General features: G+C 44.0%; 1 protein-coding gene across 2 annotated transcripts in view; it reads right to left on the bottom strand.

The window, feature by feature from the left end:
- Nucleotides 1-16,239, bottom strand: part of Plekhs1 (pleckstrin homology domain containing S1) — a 32,595-nt gene extending 16,356 nt beyond the window's left edge. Inside the window, exons 1-5 of one of the 2 annotated variants that reach the window (XM_038348045.1) lie at nucleotides 16,082-16,239; nucleotides 13,045-13,090; nucleotides 1,850-1,938; nucleotides 1,632-1,738; nucleotides 855-989 (exon numbers count right to left, since the gene is read on the bottom strand). In XM_038348045.1, the coding sequence (XP_038203973.1) occupies nucleotides 855-989; nucleotides 1,632-1,738; nucleotides 1,850-1,938; nucleotides 13,045-13,072 (359 nt within the window). In that variant the 5' untranslated portion in view covers nucleotides 13,073-13,090; nucleotides 16,082-16,239. Of the gene's footprint in view, nucleotides 1-854; nucleotides 990-1,631; nucleotides 1,739-1,849; nucleotides 1,939-13,044; nucleotides 13,091-16,081 lie in introns of those variants that run through there. The other variant, XM_038348052.1, reaches the window with a different exon arrangement.
- Between the last annotated feature and the right edge of the window lie 3,515 nt (nucleotides 16,240-19,754).

Here is a 19,754-nt window from a genome sequence, read left to right as displayed (position 1 = left end):
AGGCAGATCCTGGCAGCTTTCTGGCGAGTCAGCCTAGCCTAACTCAATCCAGTGAGGGGCTCTGTGCCAAAAATCAAAGTAGTCAGCTCCTGAGGAGTGACAGGCAAGGTTGTCCTCTGGCCTCCATGTCCACACACACATGCACACACACTCACATGTGCACACACACATGTAAACACTCAAACATGCAACCATACACATGTGCACACACTCAGATGTGCAGCCATGGACATATGCACACAGACACATACACACACTCACATGCATAACTACACACGTGCACACACTCACATGTGCAATCCACACATGTATACACCCTCACATGTACAGCCACACACATGCATACATTCAAATATGCAACCACACACATGTGGACATACTCAAATATGCAGCCACACATGCATACACACTCACATGTCCACACATACTCACATGTGAACCCACACACATATGCACACACACGTGCACATATACTCAGATGTGCAGCCACATACATATGCACACATACACATACAATCACATATGCAGTCAAACACATGTACACACACTCAGATGTTGTCATACACATACATGTGCACACATACTCACATCTACAGCCATACATATATGTATACACACATGTGCAGCCACACACATGCATACACATGTATACACACTCACATATGCAGCCACGCTTATGTGCACATACACTCAGATGTGCACACACACACAAAACCATTTTAGAACACTGAAGACTGCTGCTTTGCAGTTGCAGCCTGGTTTCCATTCTCAGCCTGTTCATCATCTATAGATTTATAATGATTTATAATGCTTTTATTTCACACTCGGCAGACACATGCTCATCGTGCCCTCACCTGTCATGGCCAATGAGGAAGTAGTCCCTGTTTGTGGTTCTGATGGACATCACTTCATCCGGGTGGCATTTGAACATCTTCTGCACAGACTGCATCTTTTCCTGGCTATTTATACCAACTTCTATGATGGTGCTTCTACAGACACAAAGGAACCAGACTGACACAGAGAGCAACTTTAGATCAAAACAGACCCCTATTTTAAACTAGGAATGAAACTGATGCTTTCGTTGGCCCACATTTTAAAGACTGTCTATTTCACGTCATAAATCTCATTTCTTTCTATTTTAGAAAATGACTCTGGATCTGGTTCATCAGTAAATGAAAATACTCTGTTTAGCTTGAATTTCAATTCAGAAGTTTCCATTTGGGTTGGATTCCTGAGTCCACAAATCACTATATTTTCCAATATTTCTGGTACGTGATTTCTGAAGAAAAGACAAAGAATAGTTTATCTAAATATTTCTTAAGGTCCACTTTGGCTGTATGAAATTGAATTTCAGGAGCTCTTTCTCATCAAAAAATTAAGTGAGACAAAGTCCTCAGTCGAAGGCTCAGGAATTAGAGATTTGCCGCCTATGACACACCGTATGAAGTGCCATTCCACTTTTACCTACACTGTTTGTTATGCCAGTTCTTTTAAAGACACAAAACCTATGGCAGGTCTGAAGCCCTTGCTTCTTTTTGTTAGAGATTCAGGTTCAAGTTTCTGTGCAGCTTGTTTAGTGTTTGACTTGGGCACATTTGTTGCTGTTCAGTTTTCCTGGTTTGCATACTCACCGATCGATTTCGATGGAGCCTCGGTGTTGATGGTCTTTGTAATAGGAGAGACTCAGGCCCTTTTCCCCATTCTGGGACAGGATAAAAAGCCGCCTTTTCCAGGAGGCCTGAAAATGAAAAGGTTTTGCTGTTTAGTTAAACCTCAGGAGATGAGCAGGGACTTTTCTCAAATGCTCCTGAGGCTGTGGGAAGCTGGTTAAACCACAGCAATTACTTACTGCTGAGAAGAAAAGCTGAGGGGGTGGCGACTTAATGAAGTAATCTTGTTTGTGGACTTCATTTCCATAATAAAATGTAAATTGTTTGCCTAATAAAAGAAAGTGAAGAGGATTCGGTTTGTTCTCTCATAAATTTCAGAAAAGAATGGCTTCACTTGGAAAACAGTATCTATCTCCAAATTATTCCCCCATTCAAAAGAACATGTACAATAGCTGCTCCCCCACCCCAGCCCCAATGAAAGACCAACTGTAGAACAAGCAACAGCTGGCATGTAGAGGCGGCTTCATTCAGCTCACACCTGCCTGACTCGTGTTTTCTGCAGTTTGGTCCCGGGGTCCCTCCGTGTGAGCAAAGGTTTGTTTCCTTTCTCATTTTGACAGTGAAGTAATGTGTGAATCACCCTCTGGCACAGCCAATCAAGACAGGACCATGTGCTGGTGGGAACAAGGCAGGAGACACTAATCTCTCTGTTGCTTATGGCTCTGTTGCGGGAACAGGTTCGGTGGCCTCAGAGAAGGAAGTTCAGGAGACGGGCTTCATCAGCATGACTGGATATCAATAATCTCAGCCACTTTCTATTTTTTTTTTTTTTTGAGACAGGGTTTCTCTGCAGCTTTTTAAGAGCCTGTCTTGGAACTAGCTCTTGTAGACCAGGCTGGCCTCGAACTCACAGAGATCCGCCTGCCTCTGCCTCCCGAGTGCTGGGATTAAAGGCGTGCGCCATTCTTAAACGACCCAACTCCATTTTCACCCAACAGGCTTTAAGCCTTTGGGAAGGTCTGTCTTTTCTGAACCCAAAGGCAAACCAGACCAACAGCCTGGGATGTGAGATTAAAATGTGCCCTTAAATACAATTTTAATAGCACTGTTTTCCTGAATGAAAGTAGTCCCTGCATTTCATTTAGACAGTTTAGAAACTACAACATAACAACAACAACAACAATAATAATAGAAAGCTGCCTTTAATTCCAGGAATTGTGATGAAACAGCTAATACTTGGGAGCCTTTTTACCGCTTCTGCCACCCAAATTTCCACATCAGGTATTTCTGCTTTTATTTGTCAAAGTGTGTGTGCATGTTTAGTGCACACGCATGTGCACACACACACACTTCCTCACATACCAGGATTATTAATCTACACATGTATGTGTCACAGAAAAGATTAGAGCACACATATAAGACAAGACAAATGCCGATTCCCTCCAGCTCTGCTGGAAAAGGTTGTAATTCATGGGACATTAGGTAGAGCACTGAGAACCATGCCAGACCCACCTAACAAATCATCAAGGCACGTCTTAGAAGATCACGTTGTTCCCAAGAAACCCAAGATTTATAAGAATAAGAAAATATTTGGTCCCAGTAAGGTAAAATTTGTAATGCCTGGCAACCGGTCAAAGGTAGCTAGGCACGCAGAAGAGGCAGGCAAACGTGACATGTAATAAAGGGGATAACTAATCAATCAAGGCAGACCTTGAACTGGCACAGGTGTGAGACATGCCAGAGATTTACTGTTATTGGCAAAAGCTCGGGAGATCCATGAGTTAGAGAGACCCAGAGTGAACTCTGAGATATGAAAACAATGACACCTTCGGGGCAGGGAGGTCTACACCATGGGCTGTAAGAGGAGACCGGATACTATAGAGGAAAATTACCATGCGACCCGAATACACAGCAATAGGGACTATCAAAACAAGCAAAGTCCAAAGCATAAAAAGAGAACTCACGCACTAGGGGCAGTCTTGTGTGGCCCAGTATGCAAGCAGCTGGGAAAAACTGAAGAAACAATTCTAAAAGTTTTGCAAACTTAAAATTATAAACCAAGACCCAATCAATCCAATGAACCTCACAAAACTCAAGATATGGGAAAAGTAACATACCCTGAGGTTCCTCAAAATTAAAATGTTCAAAACCATGTCACCAGAGAAACATCTCAAAAGTAGACAGTGGAGAAAAGACAGTCCACACACAGCAAAGATGAGCAACAAAAGTGCTCAGTTTCTTTGTAAAATTTATTTATGGGTATGAGTAGTTGCTGTGGGACAATGGTCTTGTACCCTGTAAAGATTTGTTACTTGTATTTTAATAAACACTGATTAGCCAGTAGCCAGGCAGGTAGTATAGGTGGGGTGACTAGAACAGGAGAATTCTGGGAAGAAGAAAGGCTCAGTCTATAGTCATCACAGAGGAAGCAAGATGAGAATGCCTCACTGATAAAAGGTACCAAGCCACGTGGCTAATATAGATAGACAAGAATAATGGGCTAATTTAAGGTGTAAGAAAGAGTTAATAGGAAGCCTGAGCTACTAGGCCAACCAGTTTATAATTAATGTAGACCTCTGTGTGATTCTTTGGGACTGGATGGCTGTGGGACTGGGCAGAATGGAAACTTCTGTCAACACTGCAATGTAAAGGCTAGGGGTGGACCGTGAGATTACATCCCTGCAATGAGCCTGGATTATTTGTGAACTAGTATGCTATTACTTAGGCTGTTGTTTAAAAACATATAAACTCTAAAGTAATGGCCAAAAATAATATAGTACAGTTTAATAGGCTAATTAGAGAGATGAAGTAGAGTCATAAAAGTGCTCAGTTAATTCACAAGAAAACATGGTGTGTGTGTGTGGGGGGGGGTAGGCCAAATGAGAAAAATAAAAAACAATACGAGAGTCAAGCCTGAACACAACCGTCACATAAAATCTAAATAGTCCAAGTACCAGAAATCAAAGGAAGAAGTTGTCAAATCGGATCAAATAATAAGATACAAGTCTATGCTGCTTATGAAAAACACACGTGTAAGAAGCACAAGTTAAAGAAAAATCACGCATGTCTAATTAAGAGGTCCTATTGCAAAAGCGACTTGGAGAGCTCTGGATGGGTGTATTCAGCTTACACTTCAGGTAACCGTCCATCACAGAGGGAGGTCAGGGCATGAACTGAAGGAAGCAGAAGCCATGGAGGGGTGCTCTTACAGGCTTGCTCCTCCACTTTCCTTTACAAGTCAATGTCATCTGCCCAAGGTTGTCATCACCCACAACAGACTGGACCTTCCCACATCAATCATTAGTCAAGAAAATGTACCCAACAGGTCAATAGGGTGGGGGCATTCTCTCAATCAAGTTTCCCTCTTCTCAGAGGACTCCAGGTCAGATAGAAAAGCAACAAACAAACAGACAAAACCCTAGGCAGCACAATACACCGTGTTAACCCGAATCATAAGGAATCAGAGTAACTGTAGTACGTTATGTAGATCTCAAAGCCAGGAAATCCACCCAGGATTAAAGAAGGTCATTTTATAATAGTATAGGAGTCAATTAATCCTAAGAGAATATAATAACAGTAAACATACGTGTACCCAATAACAGAGATTTAAACATGAAGCAAAACTTAACAGAATTGCAAGGAAAAATAAACATATTCAAAATGAAATGCACCATTGCCCCTTGTCCTTCATCTCCTGAAGCAGGCAGGAGAGTTGACTCAGACCCCCACCAACTGAGTGGGCCCTGCACCTCACCTGGGCAGCACAGTAGAGCTGACCCTATTTACAGGGGCATGAATTAGTCTTCCAGAATTCATGAGTGTGAAAGACCTGGCCCTGCCCCTCATCTGTCATACCTTAGCATGACATGAAGGAGAGGTGCCTTCCCTGACCCATTCCTGGCTGCTTGTGGCAGGTGGTGAGCTAGTCCTGAGGTCATGGAGTGAGGGAGCTTTCCCTGCCTCTCACCAGCTGCAGCACTCAGGAGAGCAGCCTGCACCTCATCTGGACAACACAATAGAGCTGGCCCTGCTGGTGTAGGTGTAGGTGAGCCATCCCTAAGGGCGTGAGAGCAGGAGTAGTAGCCTCACTTGCTGCTTATTGCCTTGGGTGAGCTAGCCAGGGCAGTGCTGGAGAGGTTACCCTGGTGGTAAGGATGAGGGAGAGCTGGTGGACTGGCCAACCCAGCAACCCCCCAGGCCCAGAACCAGAGCTTTGAGCGGGCTCACTCTAGCATCTACCCCATCTCTGATCTGCTGGTGCACCTGAAGATACTGATCCTGTAGACCCAAAGCTGCAGGATCTCCATGACACAGGGCAACAACAGTATATCCTGGGAGGGCCGAGCATCAGTAGTGTGGCAGGAACCAGAGGCTCTGAACTAGACCAATGACTCACTGCAGTGAACACTGGCTAGTCACAATGAATGTGCTAAATGATACACCATGTGACTCACTGTGACAGTACAGCTTCTATGATGAGGTTTCTTTTTCTTTTAAATTTTATTTTGTTTTATCTTGGGGCAGGTGTCACATGGGCAGAGGGCAGATGTGAAGGGATAGGGAGGTGAATGGAATCAAGATGCATGATGTGAAATTCACAAAGAATAAAAAAGTTAAATTAGAAACAAAAGCAAAATGACAGTCACCGACTTAAAAAGCCTTCTCTCAATAACAGAGAGCATAAGGGAAAAATCAGCCAGGATACATCAGCTTGAGCAACATCACCAATGGCTTAATCTGGTTGGTCAAGAGCATTTATAGAGGACAGTGGAAGAATGGTTCTGTTCCCCTGTGTTCAGTATAGCTCTCCTTTATTGACTGAGGTTTCTGTCCTGCCCAGTTCCTGCAGTTCTTAAGTCCCAATGAAATCACAATAATTATAAACTGATTGGCCTAGTATCTCAGGCTTCTTATTAACTCTTATAACTTATATTAACCCATAATTCTTGTCTGTGTTAGCCATGTGGCTCGGTACCTTTTTTGGCGAGGCCATCACATCTTGCTTCCCCTGTGTCTGGATGATGACTACAGACTAAATCTTTCCTCTTCCCAGAATTCTTGTTGCCCTGCCTCTACTTCCTGCCTAGTCATCCCGCCTATATGTCGTCCTGCCTAGAATACAAGTGACAGGGTACAGACCACTGTCCCCCACTTCTTGACAGAATTTGGTCAACTAGAAAGAGAAGGAAGTTCCTTCAACCAAATCCAAGATATTTACTTCTGTCTTCAATATATAAAGAACACTGAAGACTGTGGCCTTCGCTCTAAGCTCGAGGACAAGAGAAAAGTGCTTGCATTTACCCTATGCAGAGCAACTGAGCAAAAAAAAAAAAGGAAACAGAAAGCATCAGGAGCTGGAAAGAAGTAAAAATATCTTTACATATGACAACATGATCCTGTGGCAAAATTTCAAGCAGTTCACAGACACAATAAGAGTTAATGGACAAATTCAGGAGTGTGTGAGGTAGGTGGAGGAGGTGGAGGAGCACAGATGTGAGCCTGTTCCAGTGTGTGAGTCACTGTGTGTGGAGGAGCACAGATGTGAGCCTGTTCCAGTGTGTGAAGTCACTGTGTGGAGGAGCACAGATGTGAGCCTGTTCCAGTGTGTGAGTCATTGTGTGTGGAGAAGCACAGATGTGAGCCTGTTCCAGTGTGTGAAGTCACTGTGTGTGGAGGAGCACAGATGTGAGCCTGTTCCAGTGTGTGAGGTCACTGTGTGTGCAGGAGCACAGATGTGAGCCTGTTCCAGTGTGTGAAGTCACTGTGTGGAGGAGCACAGATGTGAGCCTGTTCCAGTGTGTGAGTCATTGTGTGTGGAGAAGCACAGATGTGAGCCTGTTCCAGTGTGTGAAGTCACTGTGTGGAGGAGCACAGATGTGAGCCTGTTCCAGTGTGTGAGGTCACTGTGTGTGCAGGAGCACAGATGTGAGCCTGTTCCAGTGTGTGAGTCACTGTGTGTGCAGGAGCACAGATGTGAGCCTGTTCCAGTGTGTGAGGTCACTGTGTGTGCAGGAGCACAGATGCGAGTCTGTTCCAGTGTGTGAAGTCACTGTGTGTGCAGGGGCACAGATGTGAGCCTGTTCCACCTTGACTATATGTCAGAGCATTTGAGTTTATTTTTTACTTTTTCGAAGTTGTTGACCACAGGTGTAGCTACAAACAAGAAACCCTGATTAGTTGGTGTTTTGGGCATTATGATGGCCCATAGAGGTGGCTCTGCTCCACTCTGACCACAGGTCAGAAAATTCAAGCCTATTCCCGCTCCTTTATTTTCAAATAGGTTTGACATAGGGAGTGGCTGCCTACAGGATACTTGGTCCAGGGTGTATTTACTGCATATTCCTGCCCAAAACATCAGAATGCTTAACTCAGGAAACAGCAGCTTGAGGGCTCCAGCACTGAAGCAGGTAGCTATTCTGGTTGTCCATTGTATCATGTTAAAGCAGTATTTTGTTTTCTCCCTGCTCTCTTTTGTATTGGGGTATAAAGGCATATGAAAAATAAACACAGGTGGATCCAGTATTCACTGAGTTGCCCTCCTGGTATTATCTTACATCTCTGTGTTCCTTTTGTATCTCTGTTCCTCCTACCTAACATTTCTAACCCACACGGCCCCACCCTGGAACATAAGAACCCATTATGATTGGACTGCGACGGAAGTCACCCCAAAATGTGGCTTACTACGAGTACACAACCTCCTCATATCTCCATAAAGTGGTAACAGATATTGGGGCAGTGAAAATAAGAGAGTATTTTCATTTATTATAGAATTTCCCCAAACAAGATACATAAAGATACATTTAACCAAAGTGGTGAAAGACTAATATACTGAAAATTATCAGAAGAATTTAAGACAACATAAATAAGTGGGAATACATCTGATTCCCATATGCATGCATTAAAAGACAATAGTTCTAATAGTAGCATATTAGAAATTACCCCAATGCAGATCCAATGCATTTTTTATCTGAATTGTAATGCATTTTTTATGAGTGGAAAAACTCATTCATATTATCATGTAGATTTCTCAGTAGCCTTGAATAGTTAAAACAATTTTGAAAGGTAAAGAATATTCAGAGTCTCAACAACAAACAAATAAACAAACAAAACACCAAATTTTCATGGTTTGAGAGATGGAGAGATGGCTTGCTGCTTCTGTGGAGGACCCAAGTTCAATCCACAGCACCTACATAGCAGCTTACAACTGGCTATAACTCCAGTTTCGGGGGATCCAACACTCATGTCTGGTATACCTGTGTACCAGACATTCAAAAAATGCACATACATGCACTGGACATGCACATGGTGCATAGACATACATGCTAGTAAAACACTCAAGCACATAAAAGAAATATAAATGTATTTTTTAAAAGAATCTTACTGCAAACCTGTAAGAATCAAGAGCACAGTGTGTAGACAGAACTACAGACCAAGGTAATAGATTGTAGAAACCAGAAATAAGCTGATGCATCAGTGCCCAAGGTCACAGATAAAGTGCAAACCCCTTAGCAAAACCCTTCCAGAGTCACCGTGTGTTCACATGCAAAATACTGAGTTTGGGCTCTACAAACTAGTACATTGATTCAGCAGATGGGAATGGGAGAAAAGACTTGTCTCTGACAGTGACAGACAGCTGGCTGAGGACTTCTATTCTAGAGTTACAGGATGCTTTAGAATCTGTAGTTAAGAGCACTGGCTGCTCTTCCAGAGGTCCTGAGTTCAATTCCCAGCAACCACATGGTGGCTCACAACCATCTGTACTGAGATATGGTGCCCTCTTCTGGTCTGCAGGCAGACATTCAGGCAGAACACTGTATACATAAAAAATAAATCTAAATATAGTTTGGTTGGTGCTGTGAAGCACAGCATTGTGACTGTACTACGTCTTACTAGATTGTGCACCTTTTCTTAAATATGTTACAAGGTTAAAGGCAGGTGGGGCTGTAGTTCAGAGATTGAGTGCTTGGCTAGCATGGGAAAAGTTCTGAGTTTATCCCTAGTATCACACACACACACACACACAAATACACAAATGAAATGTTCTAATGTTAAGAGATATGTGATCACATACAGGTTTTTCACAAATGTTAGAGGCAGCTTTACTCGAAGACTAGAAGACTGGAAGCAACCTGGTTCACTGAAGGTCAATGGATTAACGAATTGTGATAGATCTATGCACAGGAATATGAGTTAGGAGCGAAAAAGAAACAAGCCGTTTATATATGAACAACAGAGGTGCATCTCGGATGTTTCTACTTAGTGATAAACTAGTTGCTCAGCTGGCAAAGTGTTTGCCTAGTACGCATGAGTCCCTGAGTTCAATCCTCAAGGTCATATCAACAAAGCATGGTGGTCCATGTGTGTGTGTGTGTGTGTGTGTAATCTTTGGAAGGTGGGGGCAGGAGGATCAGGATGTTATTTGAGGCAGCCTGGGCTACAAGAGTGATCCAAACCCAATACAAAGCTATATCTAAAAGGAACAGATACCAAGTATAAAATCACAAACAACATAAACAATATTAAGCAAGGAACACATGATAGATGTTTTCAAAAACATTCTGTTCCATAGAGTCTAAATCTTGCATCAGAAATAAGCTTGGCTAAATCAAAAGAGGAAGCTAACCTCGACTATCTAATCCTCAACCCCATTGAAGGCCTGAGAAGGGAGATAGAAGTGCAATCAGGCAGCTTCCAAAGTGAGCAGTTTAAGATGGAGACAATTGGCTACCTGAACAATCACCCAAAGTCTCATTGCAATGTTGATGCAACCACCTTTGGCTAAGGCCTAGCATAACTGACAGACCATTTTCAGAGGCAGGAAATTTTTTTAGCACCATCTTACCCTTACCCTATCTTGGCAAGATTTGACAGTTCCTTGCACAAAGGCCAATTATGCCAAAAAGATAACAAACTCGGAGTGGAGTGTCTTTGATGCTCAACATTCTCTCGGGAATAGATTGGTGCTGTCAGGAACAAACATGTTACAAGAGAACCCTAAGTTATTTAAATGCCATATTCTACAGATCCTTGAAGTGGTGGAAGATTACCTATCTAGGCAGAATACAATCTCTATATATCTAAAGAACCTAATTAATCTGACTATGTATAACAAGCATGAACAACTATTGATCTATAATGTTTAATACCTGTATAACTTAAAGACTAAGACTTCATGTCAGAATATTAAATAATCTATAAGCAAATGTGCAACAAATGAGGACAACAACCTCAAAATGTAAACAATCTATAAGTATCTTGACCAGAGGTAAGAATAATATATAATGCAATATGAAAATATGTCCTAAAAGTTGTATCCATATACAAAATGTCCTAAACAGAGGTAGAAACATTCATATATACAATCTGACAGAATAACTTTGCATAGGCACACAAATATTGTAAACAGTAATAACAAATACAATTTGAACTTGTATTAATATACAAAAAACTATGCCTGTATATTATTTATTATCCATAAATAATAGCTCACAAGTATCCACTCTGTTACCCATTATTATTATCTGAGGAAAACTCATGCAACAGAAACAGAAAGTCTAAGTTCAGCTGTGCCATGGGGGAACCACACAGAAAAAAATACCTGGTCTGTGCCCCAGTTTTTCCCAGGCTCCAGGAAGCCTCGCCTTAACTAGGACCCACTTCTTAAAGATAATTGGCTAACAAGGCTTCTCCATCACCTACACATAAGTCTCAAGAAACATCCAGGGAGAAAGGGAAAAAAGATTGTAAGAGCCAGAAGACTAGGAAGTCTGCTGTAAAACTGAATCTCCTAGAAATGGCAGCCTAAATAAGATCTTAACAATGGCAATATCCAGAGATGTCCTAATCCTTAAGGGGGAAATCTTATGGAGTGTCACCCTAATACCAAGAACTACAGGGAACTGATAACCATAAAGAAGGAGAATTAGCCTCTCACAAGGATGAGTCCCTTAACTGGTTACCCAATACAAAGGGATCAGCCCTTTTATTACATAAATGACAAACAAGGATTCAGCAGTTATATTTATATATTTATATGTTTGTACAACTGTGGCTATGCATATAATATATATGGGTATGCATGTGTGTGTGTGCATGCATGTTTATAACACTAATAAATCAAAGAAAAAAAGGCCACCAATTTGAAAATGGATGAGGGAGAATCTAGAAAGGATTGGAGGGAACAAAGGGAATTGGGGAAGTGGTGTGATTATATTTTAATTAGAAATATGTATAAAAAATTTCACAGGAGGACCAGTGGAACCAAATAGAAGACTAGATATCAATCCACACACCTATGAACAACTGATTTTTGATAAAGAAACAAAAAATATAAAATGGAAAAAGAAAGTATATTCAACAAATGGTGCTGGCATAACTGGATATCAACATGTAGAAGAATGAAAATAGATCCATATCTATCACCATGCACAAAACTCAAGCCCAAATAGATCAAAGACCTCAACATAAAACCAGCCACAATGAACCTCATAGAAGAGAAAGTAGAAAGTACACTTGAATGCATTGGCACAGGAGACCACTTCCTAAATATAAAACCCCAGTAGCACAGACATGGAGAGAAACAATTAATAAATGGGACCTCCTGAAACTGAGAAGCTTCTGTAAAGCAAAGGACACGGTCAACAAGACAAAACGACAGCCTATAGAATGGGAAGAGATCTTCACCAACCCCACATTGGTTGAGGCTGCTTTCAAAGATACATATACATTTACAAATAAAATAAGAAAATAAGTCTCCCACACATGGTAAGACACAGCTCAAACTTCTCCATACCCCAGCCTTCCCTCCAGCTTCCACAGGGCTTTGTTCTAGTCCATGATTACGTTGTGGCTCTGTTATACATGCTGAACTGAGGTTCTCCATGCACTGCCTGTTTGTGTTTCTCCCAATTTCTCAGTGAGATTCTAAGTTCCCTGAGCACAACAGCTTATAGTAAAGGCTTCTGTAAACCTGTTGGAGTTGAATGGGACAATTTGTTCTCAAGTTGTTACATCCCAAGTTCTGCTGTTTTAACCACTTTCCTGGAGCGAATTATGTGCATATATAGGCAGTGTGTGCTGAGTCTTTGCACACCATGAGCTGAGCTGCCCGCCTAACAAGCCCCAATGACAATTTAGGGTTTGTTAAGTGAGAATTCTATGCAAAATTAAAGGAATATATATCCTAGTCTTGCCTTAAAGGCACTGTTTCCAACCAATGAAAAACAGGAAATGCCAAATGTCTTGATAATTCAGCTTTTACATATAATAAGTGAATCCAAAAGCTTCTACTTTCTCTAGACCAATTGTCACTGTCCCAGAATATCTGTTGTCCCTGAGAAACGGGAACTGATGTAGTGTCCTGGGCAACCTGATGGGCCTTGCTCATCACTTTTGGTGGAAAGATGTTTTCTTCCGCCACCACACCCTTAGGTACCTGGACTCTTTGCAGGTCTGGTTTCCATCCGGATGGCTCTTCTTACCTGTTATAGGAGAGGTGAGACAACAGTTAGCCTCCAGATGTGGCCACAGTGACTAACTCCATCCAGAGTCAGGACAGGCCCCACCAACTCTGGCTCCTGTCTTTTCTGTCTGTATTCTGTGTATGGAGTCCAGAGGTCAACCCTGGGTGTAGTTCCTCAGGTGACATCCATTTTGTTTTTGAGACAGGGTCTCTCATTGGCTTGGAGTTCACCTGACTGGCCAGTAGGCCACAGGAATCTACCTGTGTCTGCCTCCCTTGCTGCTATTACAAGAATGTGCCATCATAACCACTTTTCAGTGTGGGTTCTGTGGAGTGAAGTCAGGTCCTCATGCTTAAACAGCAAACCCTTTACTGACTGAGCCAGTCTCTCCAACACCATCTCTCCAGCTCCTCTAATTCTTTGTTAACGTGTTCCCCCATTGTATCCAAAGGTGATGGTAGCCATGGAGCCTGTGCTTACCCAATTGGTGATCTACGAAGAAGCTGTGAAAAAGAGTACAAGGGCAGTCCTCCCTGTGAGAAAGACTGCAAGGGCAGTCCTCCCTGTGAGAGACCACAAGGGCAGTCCTCCCTGTGAGAAAGACTGCAAGGGCAGTCCTCCCTGTGAGAGACTACAAGGGCAGTCCTCCCTGTGAGAAAGACTACAAGGGCAGTCCTCCCTGTGAGAAAGACTGCAAGGGCAGTCCTCCCTGTGAGAGACCACAAGGGCAGTCCTCCCTGTGAGAGACTACAAGGGCAGTCCTCCCTGTGAGAGACAAGGGCAGTCCTCCCTGTGAAGACCACAAGGGCAGTCCTCCCTGTCCCCACCACATGTGACTGTAGAAGGAGAGCCCCAGGGAGGCAGATTAGAGACAGCAGAGCAGCACAGAGGCAGCCCATCCTGGGTCAGATAGCACTGAGAGGCAGTGTGGGTTGAGAAGCCGCCATGATAAGCCTTCTTCACATCTTGGGGTTGTTTTCTTCAAAGGGAACCTCATGAGCAAGGCCCAGAGACCCCCATTCTTCAAGTGCCTCTGCTAACCATGCAGCCATTCCCAAGATTTCCTGATGCCGAGGCCCAGGACTGGCCCAGGGAAGCTGACCATGGAAGCATCATCTATGACCAGCTAGGGCCGTGGTCCTCAACCTGTGGGTCATGACCCCTCCTAGGGGATTGCATATCAGATACCCTGCATATCAGGTATTTCGATTACAATTCATAACAGTAGCAAGATTACAGTTATGAAGCAGCAATGAAAATAATTTTATGGTTGGGGGTCACCACAATGTGAGGAACTGCATAAAGGGTCGCAGCACTAGGAAAGCTGAGGGCCACTGGTTAGGGGACCGAGAGGTCGAAGGGACGTCCACGGGGTGAGGGCTGCAGGACTGATGGACTAGGACTGCATCTATGACCTACCTCTACCTTGAATTAGTAACACCTCAAAATGGAAGGTTCTGAAAAAGGAGGCACCAGGCAATCTGGGGCACTCAGGGAAGAAGGCTGAGGGCTGTTTGCATGTCTGTCCTGGTGTGACCACTCCTTTCCTGACCTTTGCCCTTGGTTATCATCAGCCACTCATCCTTCTCTCTTTGCTGGTTGGGGAGAAGCATGTCAGAGCTATTGAAGACCAGCGTGAGTTTCCTGGACTCTTCTATCTCACCCCCGCTGCCTGGGGAAAGGGTTTCCCTTCTGGAGGGGTCCTCTCTGGGGCATCTCATTGCATACATTGGAGAATCAGCAGCCTTTGCCCTCACCTGGTGGATGTACGAATTCCAAGCAGGAGAGGCCAAAGGCCTTTGTTCCCTTGAAGAACAGCTCTTTACAAGAACTCAAAGATACTTTGCCCTTCATTCCAAAGGCACAAATAATTAAAAATTAAAATATGCATTTTCAAATTGCCCTTGAGAATTTTATGCCAAAAGCATGGATTTCTGGCCACATCTGTAATCCCAGCATTTGAGAAATAGAGGCAGGAAGATCATATGCTCAAGATAGCCTCAGCTACATGATGAGTTTTAGGTTGGCCAAGGCTAATTTGAAATCCTATTTAAAAACAAAACAAAACTCTGGGCTTCTTTTCAATGTCAGAGTGCCATTTCCAGGAGAAGTGATTAGGAATAAGCGCTTTCAGCATGCCCTTTCCTCCAGCCTCCACGCGTGTGGGACACGGCCATCCATGCATGCAGCGTTTGCAGCTTTTAGCCCAGTGAGAAATGGTGCACAGAGCCTGGATCCTGGAGCTTTGCAGAGGAGGCCAGTTGTGAGCAACATATTTTAAAGCTCAAAAATGTTTGGAAGTTGTTCTTCGGGGAAAAAAAAGTTTTGTTTTTCCTGATAAAATACACAATTGTTTTTAAAGGCCTTATAGTCTAAAGGGGAGGAATAAAATCTTCCCAATAACGTTAGTAAGAACATCTTGTTACTTTACACTTTTTACAGAATCCATGCTTAATCCTTCCCCAGCACCAGAGCTCCAAGTGGAGCCAGGAAGAGTGGCGGTGGCAGCTCCCTGGGCACTGAGCACCGAAGGTACTTACCCCAGGCACCGAGCACTGAAGGTACCTATGCATTTATATATTTTATAATTTAGGGTCTCAGAACTAGCCTGCTCTGAAGGGGGTATTTCATAAATGGAAACCTCCCTTTGAGAGAGAAAGCTGAGGTGAAGTGCATCTAGTTCCCCAGGGCAGAACAGACAAGCCCCACACCTACACCTACTCATATCTCTTCAATTTAGCACTTTGATCTCCTTCAGGAAGATCTCCCATTTGTTCCCCAACCTGTTTACTGTCATGTCGGTTGGGATTTCATAAGTGTGATGCCAAGAGGTCCCCTTTCCCTCTGGATCTGCCACCTAAGAAGATTATAAAGAAAAACCCTAAAATATCAAGACCGCTCAACTGGAAAGTGTCCAGTTTTCCAATTTGTAGTTGCTCAGCTGTGAAAAAACTACCAGATCACCAGATCTTGAGACTCTAAACTCACAGTTCAGCAAGCAGTACTCACCGGGCCACGGGGCAGTTCTCTGTCCCGCTCTGGAACTCCTCCGGGTTTACTCTGAGCCTGGCCTGAGGGCGAGGATTAAGTACAGGCTCAGAAACGTGAAGCAGGAAGTTCTCAAGCCTTGGGAAGATCTTACTTTTGTTCCAAGCAGGAATGGAAACTGGTACTCGGGGAAGTCCTGGCCTTTCGTTCTTCTTGTGGCTTGGAACAGAATTGCACCTGATGTTACAGGTATCTGGGGGCGGGGGAAGCAAACAAATTTGAAAAATTCCTGCAAGACTTTGGACCATAGTAACAATGACTCAATGCCAACCTAGCCTTGACCTTCTGCAGTGCCTACCACTGAAACAACTCCCCGCTTCCCACCCGGCCATATCTCAGAAACACATCTTCCTTAGGAAGGGAATGCTTTGTCCCCAACGAGGAAACAAAAGCTTGGCTTTCTCTAACACAGCTGTTCCTTCGAGGGCTCTCCAGGAAGGCTGGCTCATTCATGCTTGATGGAGCAGTTTCATTGCTGCAGTGAGGGGCTAGGCATGATTTCCAGCACACGGCCTCTTCCAAGCAAGAAGCTTACACAAACGGTTGCCATTTGACAAGGGCAGTGGTATTGGCCAGCTGAGGGGCTTGTGTGTATTTTAATTCACAGTTCAGAAAGTGAGAGGTGGTGGAATGTGAATGAGTTATCTTGTTACACCTTTAGAGATGAAAGTACAGAGTCTTGGATCTTTGGCACCCTCACAGAGGTAGATCAGTTCCTGCCCACTTTGGCACGTATTCACGTTGTAGTCTTTCAGACTTCAGACTTTGTTCTTCACTGGAAAAAGTAGGATGGATAATCCTTTCGTTTTTCCTTTGAGACAAGGTCTCATTGTTTCTGAGGCCAGCTTGGAACTCACTAGGTAGTCAAGGCTGGTCATGAATGGAGTCTGAACCGAGCCTTCTGAGACTGGGATTGTAGGACTATGTGCAACCATGCCCAGCTTTGGGATAGGCAATTCTGGCTTCACAGATTCTTTCCTAAGAAAATAAGACTTCAGATCTAAAAACCAGCACAGTGCTGGGTAGCCTCCAGCCAAAGTTCTTTGTTGTTTAACTTCTGCACCCATGGAGGGTGTGGCTCATGCTGGTTTCTTATTTGGCCACTCTTCTGGGCTCCAGGCATGCAGAAGCAATCAATTTGTGCACCTGCTGTACAGAACTTGCTGTGCTTGTTTTAGGAGTAACCATTTCTTGAAATGTATTTCCTGATAGAAAGTCAGCCTTGAACCTGGACGCCCTCTGGGGCTCCACAGCAGGTCTTTGTCCAGTCGCTGCCAGCTAGTGCCCTAAGCAGTTCCTCAAAAGCTGCTCTGGTCTCCACTGGGAAGCACAGTGATAGAGCTTAGAGTCTATCACCCAAGCAAGACCTAACCAAAGGGAAAGAGGAAATTGCTTTATGATCTGCACTCCTTCACAACAATAAAATAGACAGCAGGCCCATAAACTTTCCATCCCCTGTGTTCTTAATTCTTTGTCCCTAATTCTCCAAAAACCTGACACAATTTTTCAGGGAAGAGGCTTAGCGTATCCCACAGGTGCCTAAGAAAGCTACTTATACTGTAGACACAACCTATGAACCAAAAATGCTGTCTGCTTCTGGCATCAAATACTAACTTTGTGAGGTATCTGTACACCTGCCATGAGACAGAAGCAAGCTTTTCCTTATTAATCATCGCCAACAGCATGGGCAAGGCTGTCAGCCAAATAGCTTTGCAAGCAAAGAATTGCTCTAAAATTTCAGACAACCAATTTGCTAGTTTCATGATGGGCCTCTGTCATGAGATCACTCTTCAATTTCCTGTTCCTCGTTCACCAAAACAGAGCTGGAGTGTGCACTACATGACAATACCTAGTGTTTATTGGGGATTTTTAGCTCACTTAAAATATCATTCAATCACAACAATTTTGTAGAGTAGGAATGATGACCTCATAATTTTAAAAAGAGGAAACTGTAATTTAGGGATGAAATAGCTTGCTAAAGGGTGTACAGCCAGGGACAGAAATGAAGCTCTGACCCTGTGGCTGGCGTGTCCTCCTTTGTACTTGGTAATCCGTGAGACCTAAGTTGGGACCCGTTAGTCTGGGCTCTCAGCTTGCTCTGATGCCTACCGGCAAGGGTAACTGGACAGGTTGCCAGCTCCACGGTCCTTATGATCTCATTCCTGTCATTGTTCAAAGCAAGGCCTCATCAGTGTACAGGTTGGCCAGCCACGTGGTATAAGATCATTGTCTGTGTAGACAGGACATCCATGTCGATGCCACCAGGAAGTGGTGACATCAGTCCCACTGCAGGCAATCTTCACTGTGTCTCTTTTCAGGGACAAATAATTAAAAGAAGCAAGAAAAGGCTCTACACACAAAACAGTAATAATGAGGGCGTCCTACAGGCTTTGTAGAAAACGACACCAGGGCAGAAATTCATCTCCTGCCCCATCTGATGTCCAAATCACCCTGTCTTTGGGAAGACAAAGAACTTGGTAATATGAAGCATTTTTATGATTTTAGTGAGTCCCAGCACTGGGCTGATGGGCACTGTGGGTTATGATGATGATGATGATGATGATGATGATGATGATGATAATGATGATGATGATCGATTTCTAGCAGCATGAGAAATCACAGTGGCCTCTTCTTTGTCAGGCATCATGCAGAATGTCTGGGTGAAGGGGTCCAGAGCCAGTCTGATGACTTGGTGATATTCTAACACTGGCTTTGTGGCTCTGATTGTTTCTGACATGGTCGTCTGCCATTTTTATCACGTTCTCACAAGAAAGCATCCAAGACCTAGGGAACAGATGAGGGGACAAGAATCCCCGTTAAGTCTTTCTACATCAGGGAGGGACAGTTTTCCTACAAGGCCTCAGGAAGATTTCCCATTGCATTTGATTGTACTGGCCACACCACCTCACGGCTAGTCGCAGAACCAAGAGGAAATGGAGTCTCTTTGGCTTGGACTGGTTATGGTTCTTTCCACTGTCACGGGAATGAAGTCAGGGCTCAGCCAGGCAGGCAGGGATGGCAGCCGTGCACCAGCCTGGCCTCCTCTCTGGGAAGGACTGCAGAAGTGAAGCCTGTCCCTTGATCTCCGTGTGCTGGCCTCCCTGTTCTGCCCTCTAGCTTACTCTCCCTAAACTCCTCCCCTGGCTAACTCCTGCTCATCCTCCAGATCTTGCTGGTGCTGCTAGAAGGGAACGAACGAGAGAGAGCGAGAGAGAGGAGAGGAGAGAGAGAGAGAGAGAGAGAGAGAGAGAGAGCGAAGAACAAAGAAAGACAACGAAAGTAAAGAAAAGCACACAAGAACTCCTCGCGCTAAAGTCAGTCCTCTCTCTCTCTCTCTCTCTCTCTCTCTCTCTCTTTCTCTCTCTCTCCCTCCCTCCCTCCTCTCCCCTTCTCCTGTCCTCCCCCCTCTCAGGACACCATTTGGCTCTGCATAAACTTGGGGGCACATCTCACTGCTCTTCATTTTGTGTTCATTTCCTGCTCATTTAATCCACGACTGTCTCATCCTCCACAAGACTGTGTGATCCACTGAGATAAACACTGTTTCTGCCGACCGATCTCCCCACAGAGAGCTGTGGTGTCTCTTCAGTCTGTTCAGGGTGGTGTGCCTGCTCTGTGGCAGTGACTGTGTTAT

Source organism: Arvicola amphibius, chromosome 1 (assembly GCF_903992535.2).
Source record: "Arvicola amphibius chromosome 1, mArvAmp1.2, whole genome shotgun sequence".
Lineage (NCBI taxonomy): Eukaryota > Metazoa > Chordata > Mammalia > Rodentia > Cricetidae > Arvicola > Arvicola amphibius.
Note: the sequence above shows the minus strand (reverse complement) of the source record. Positions and strands in the feature narration are given on the sequence as shown.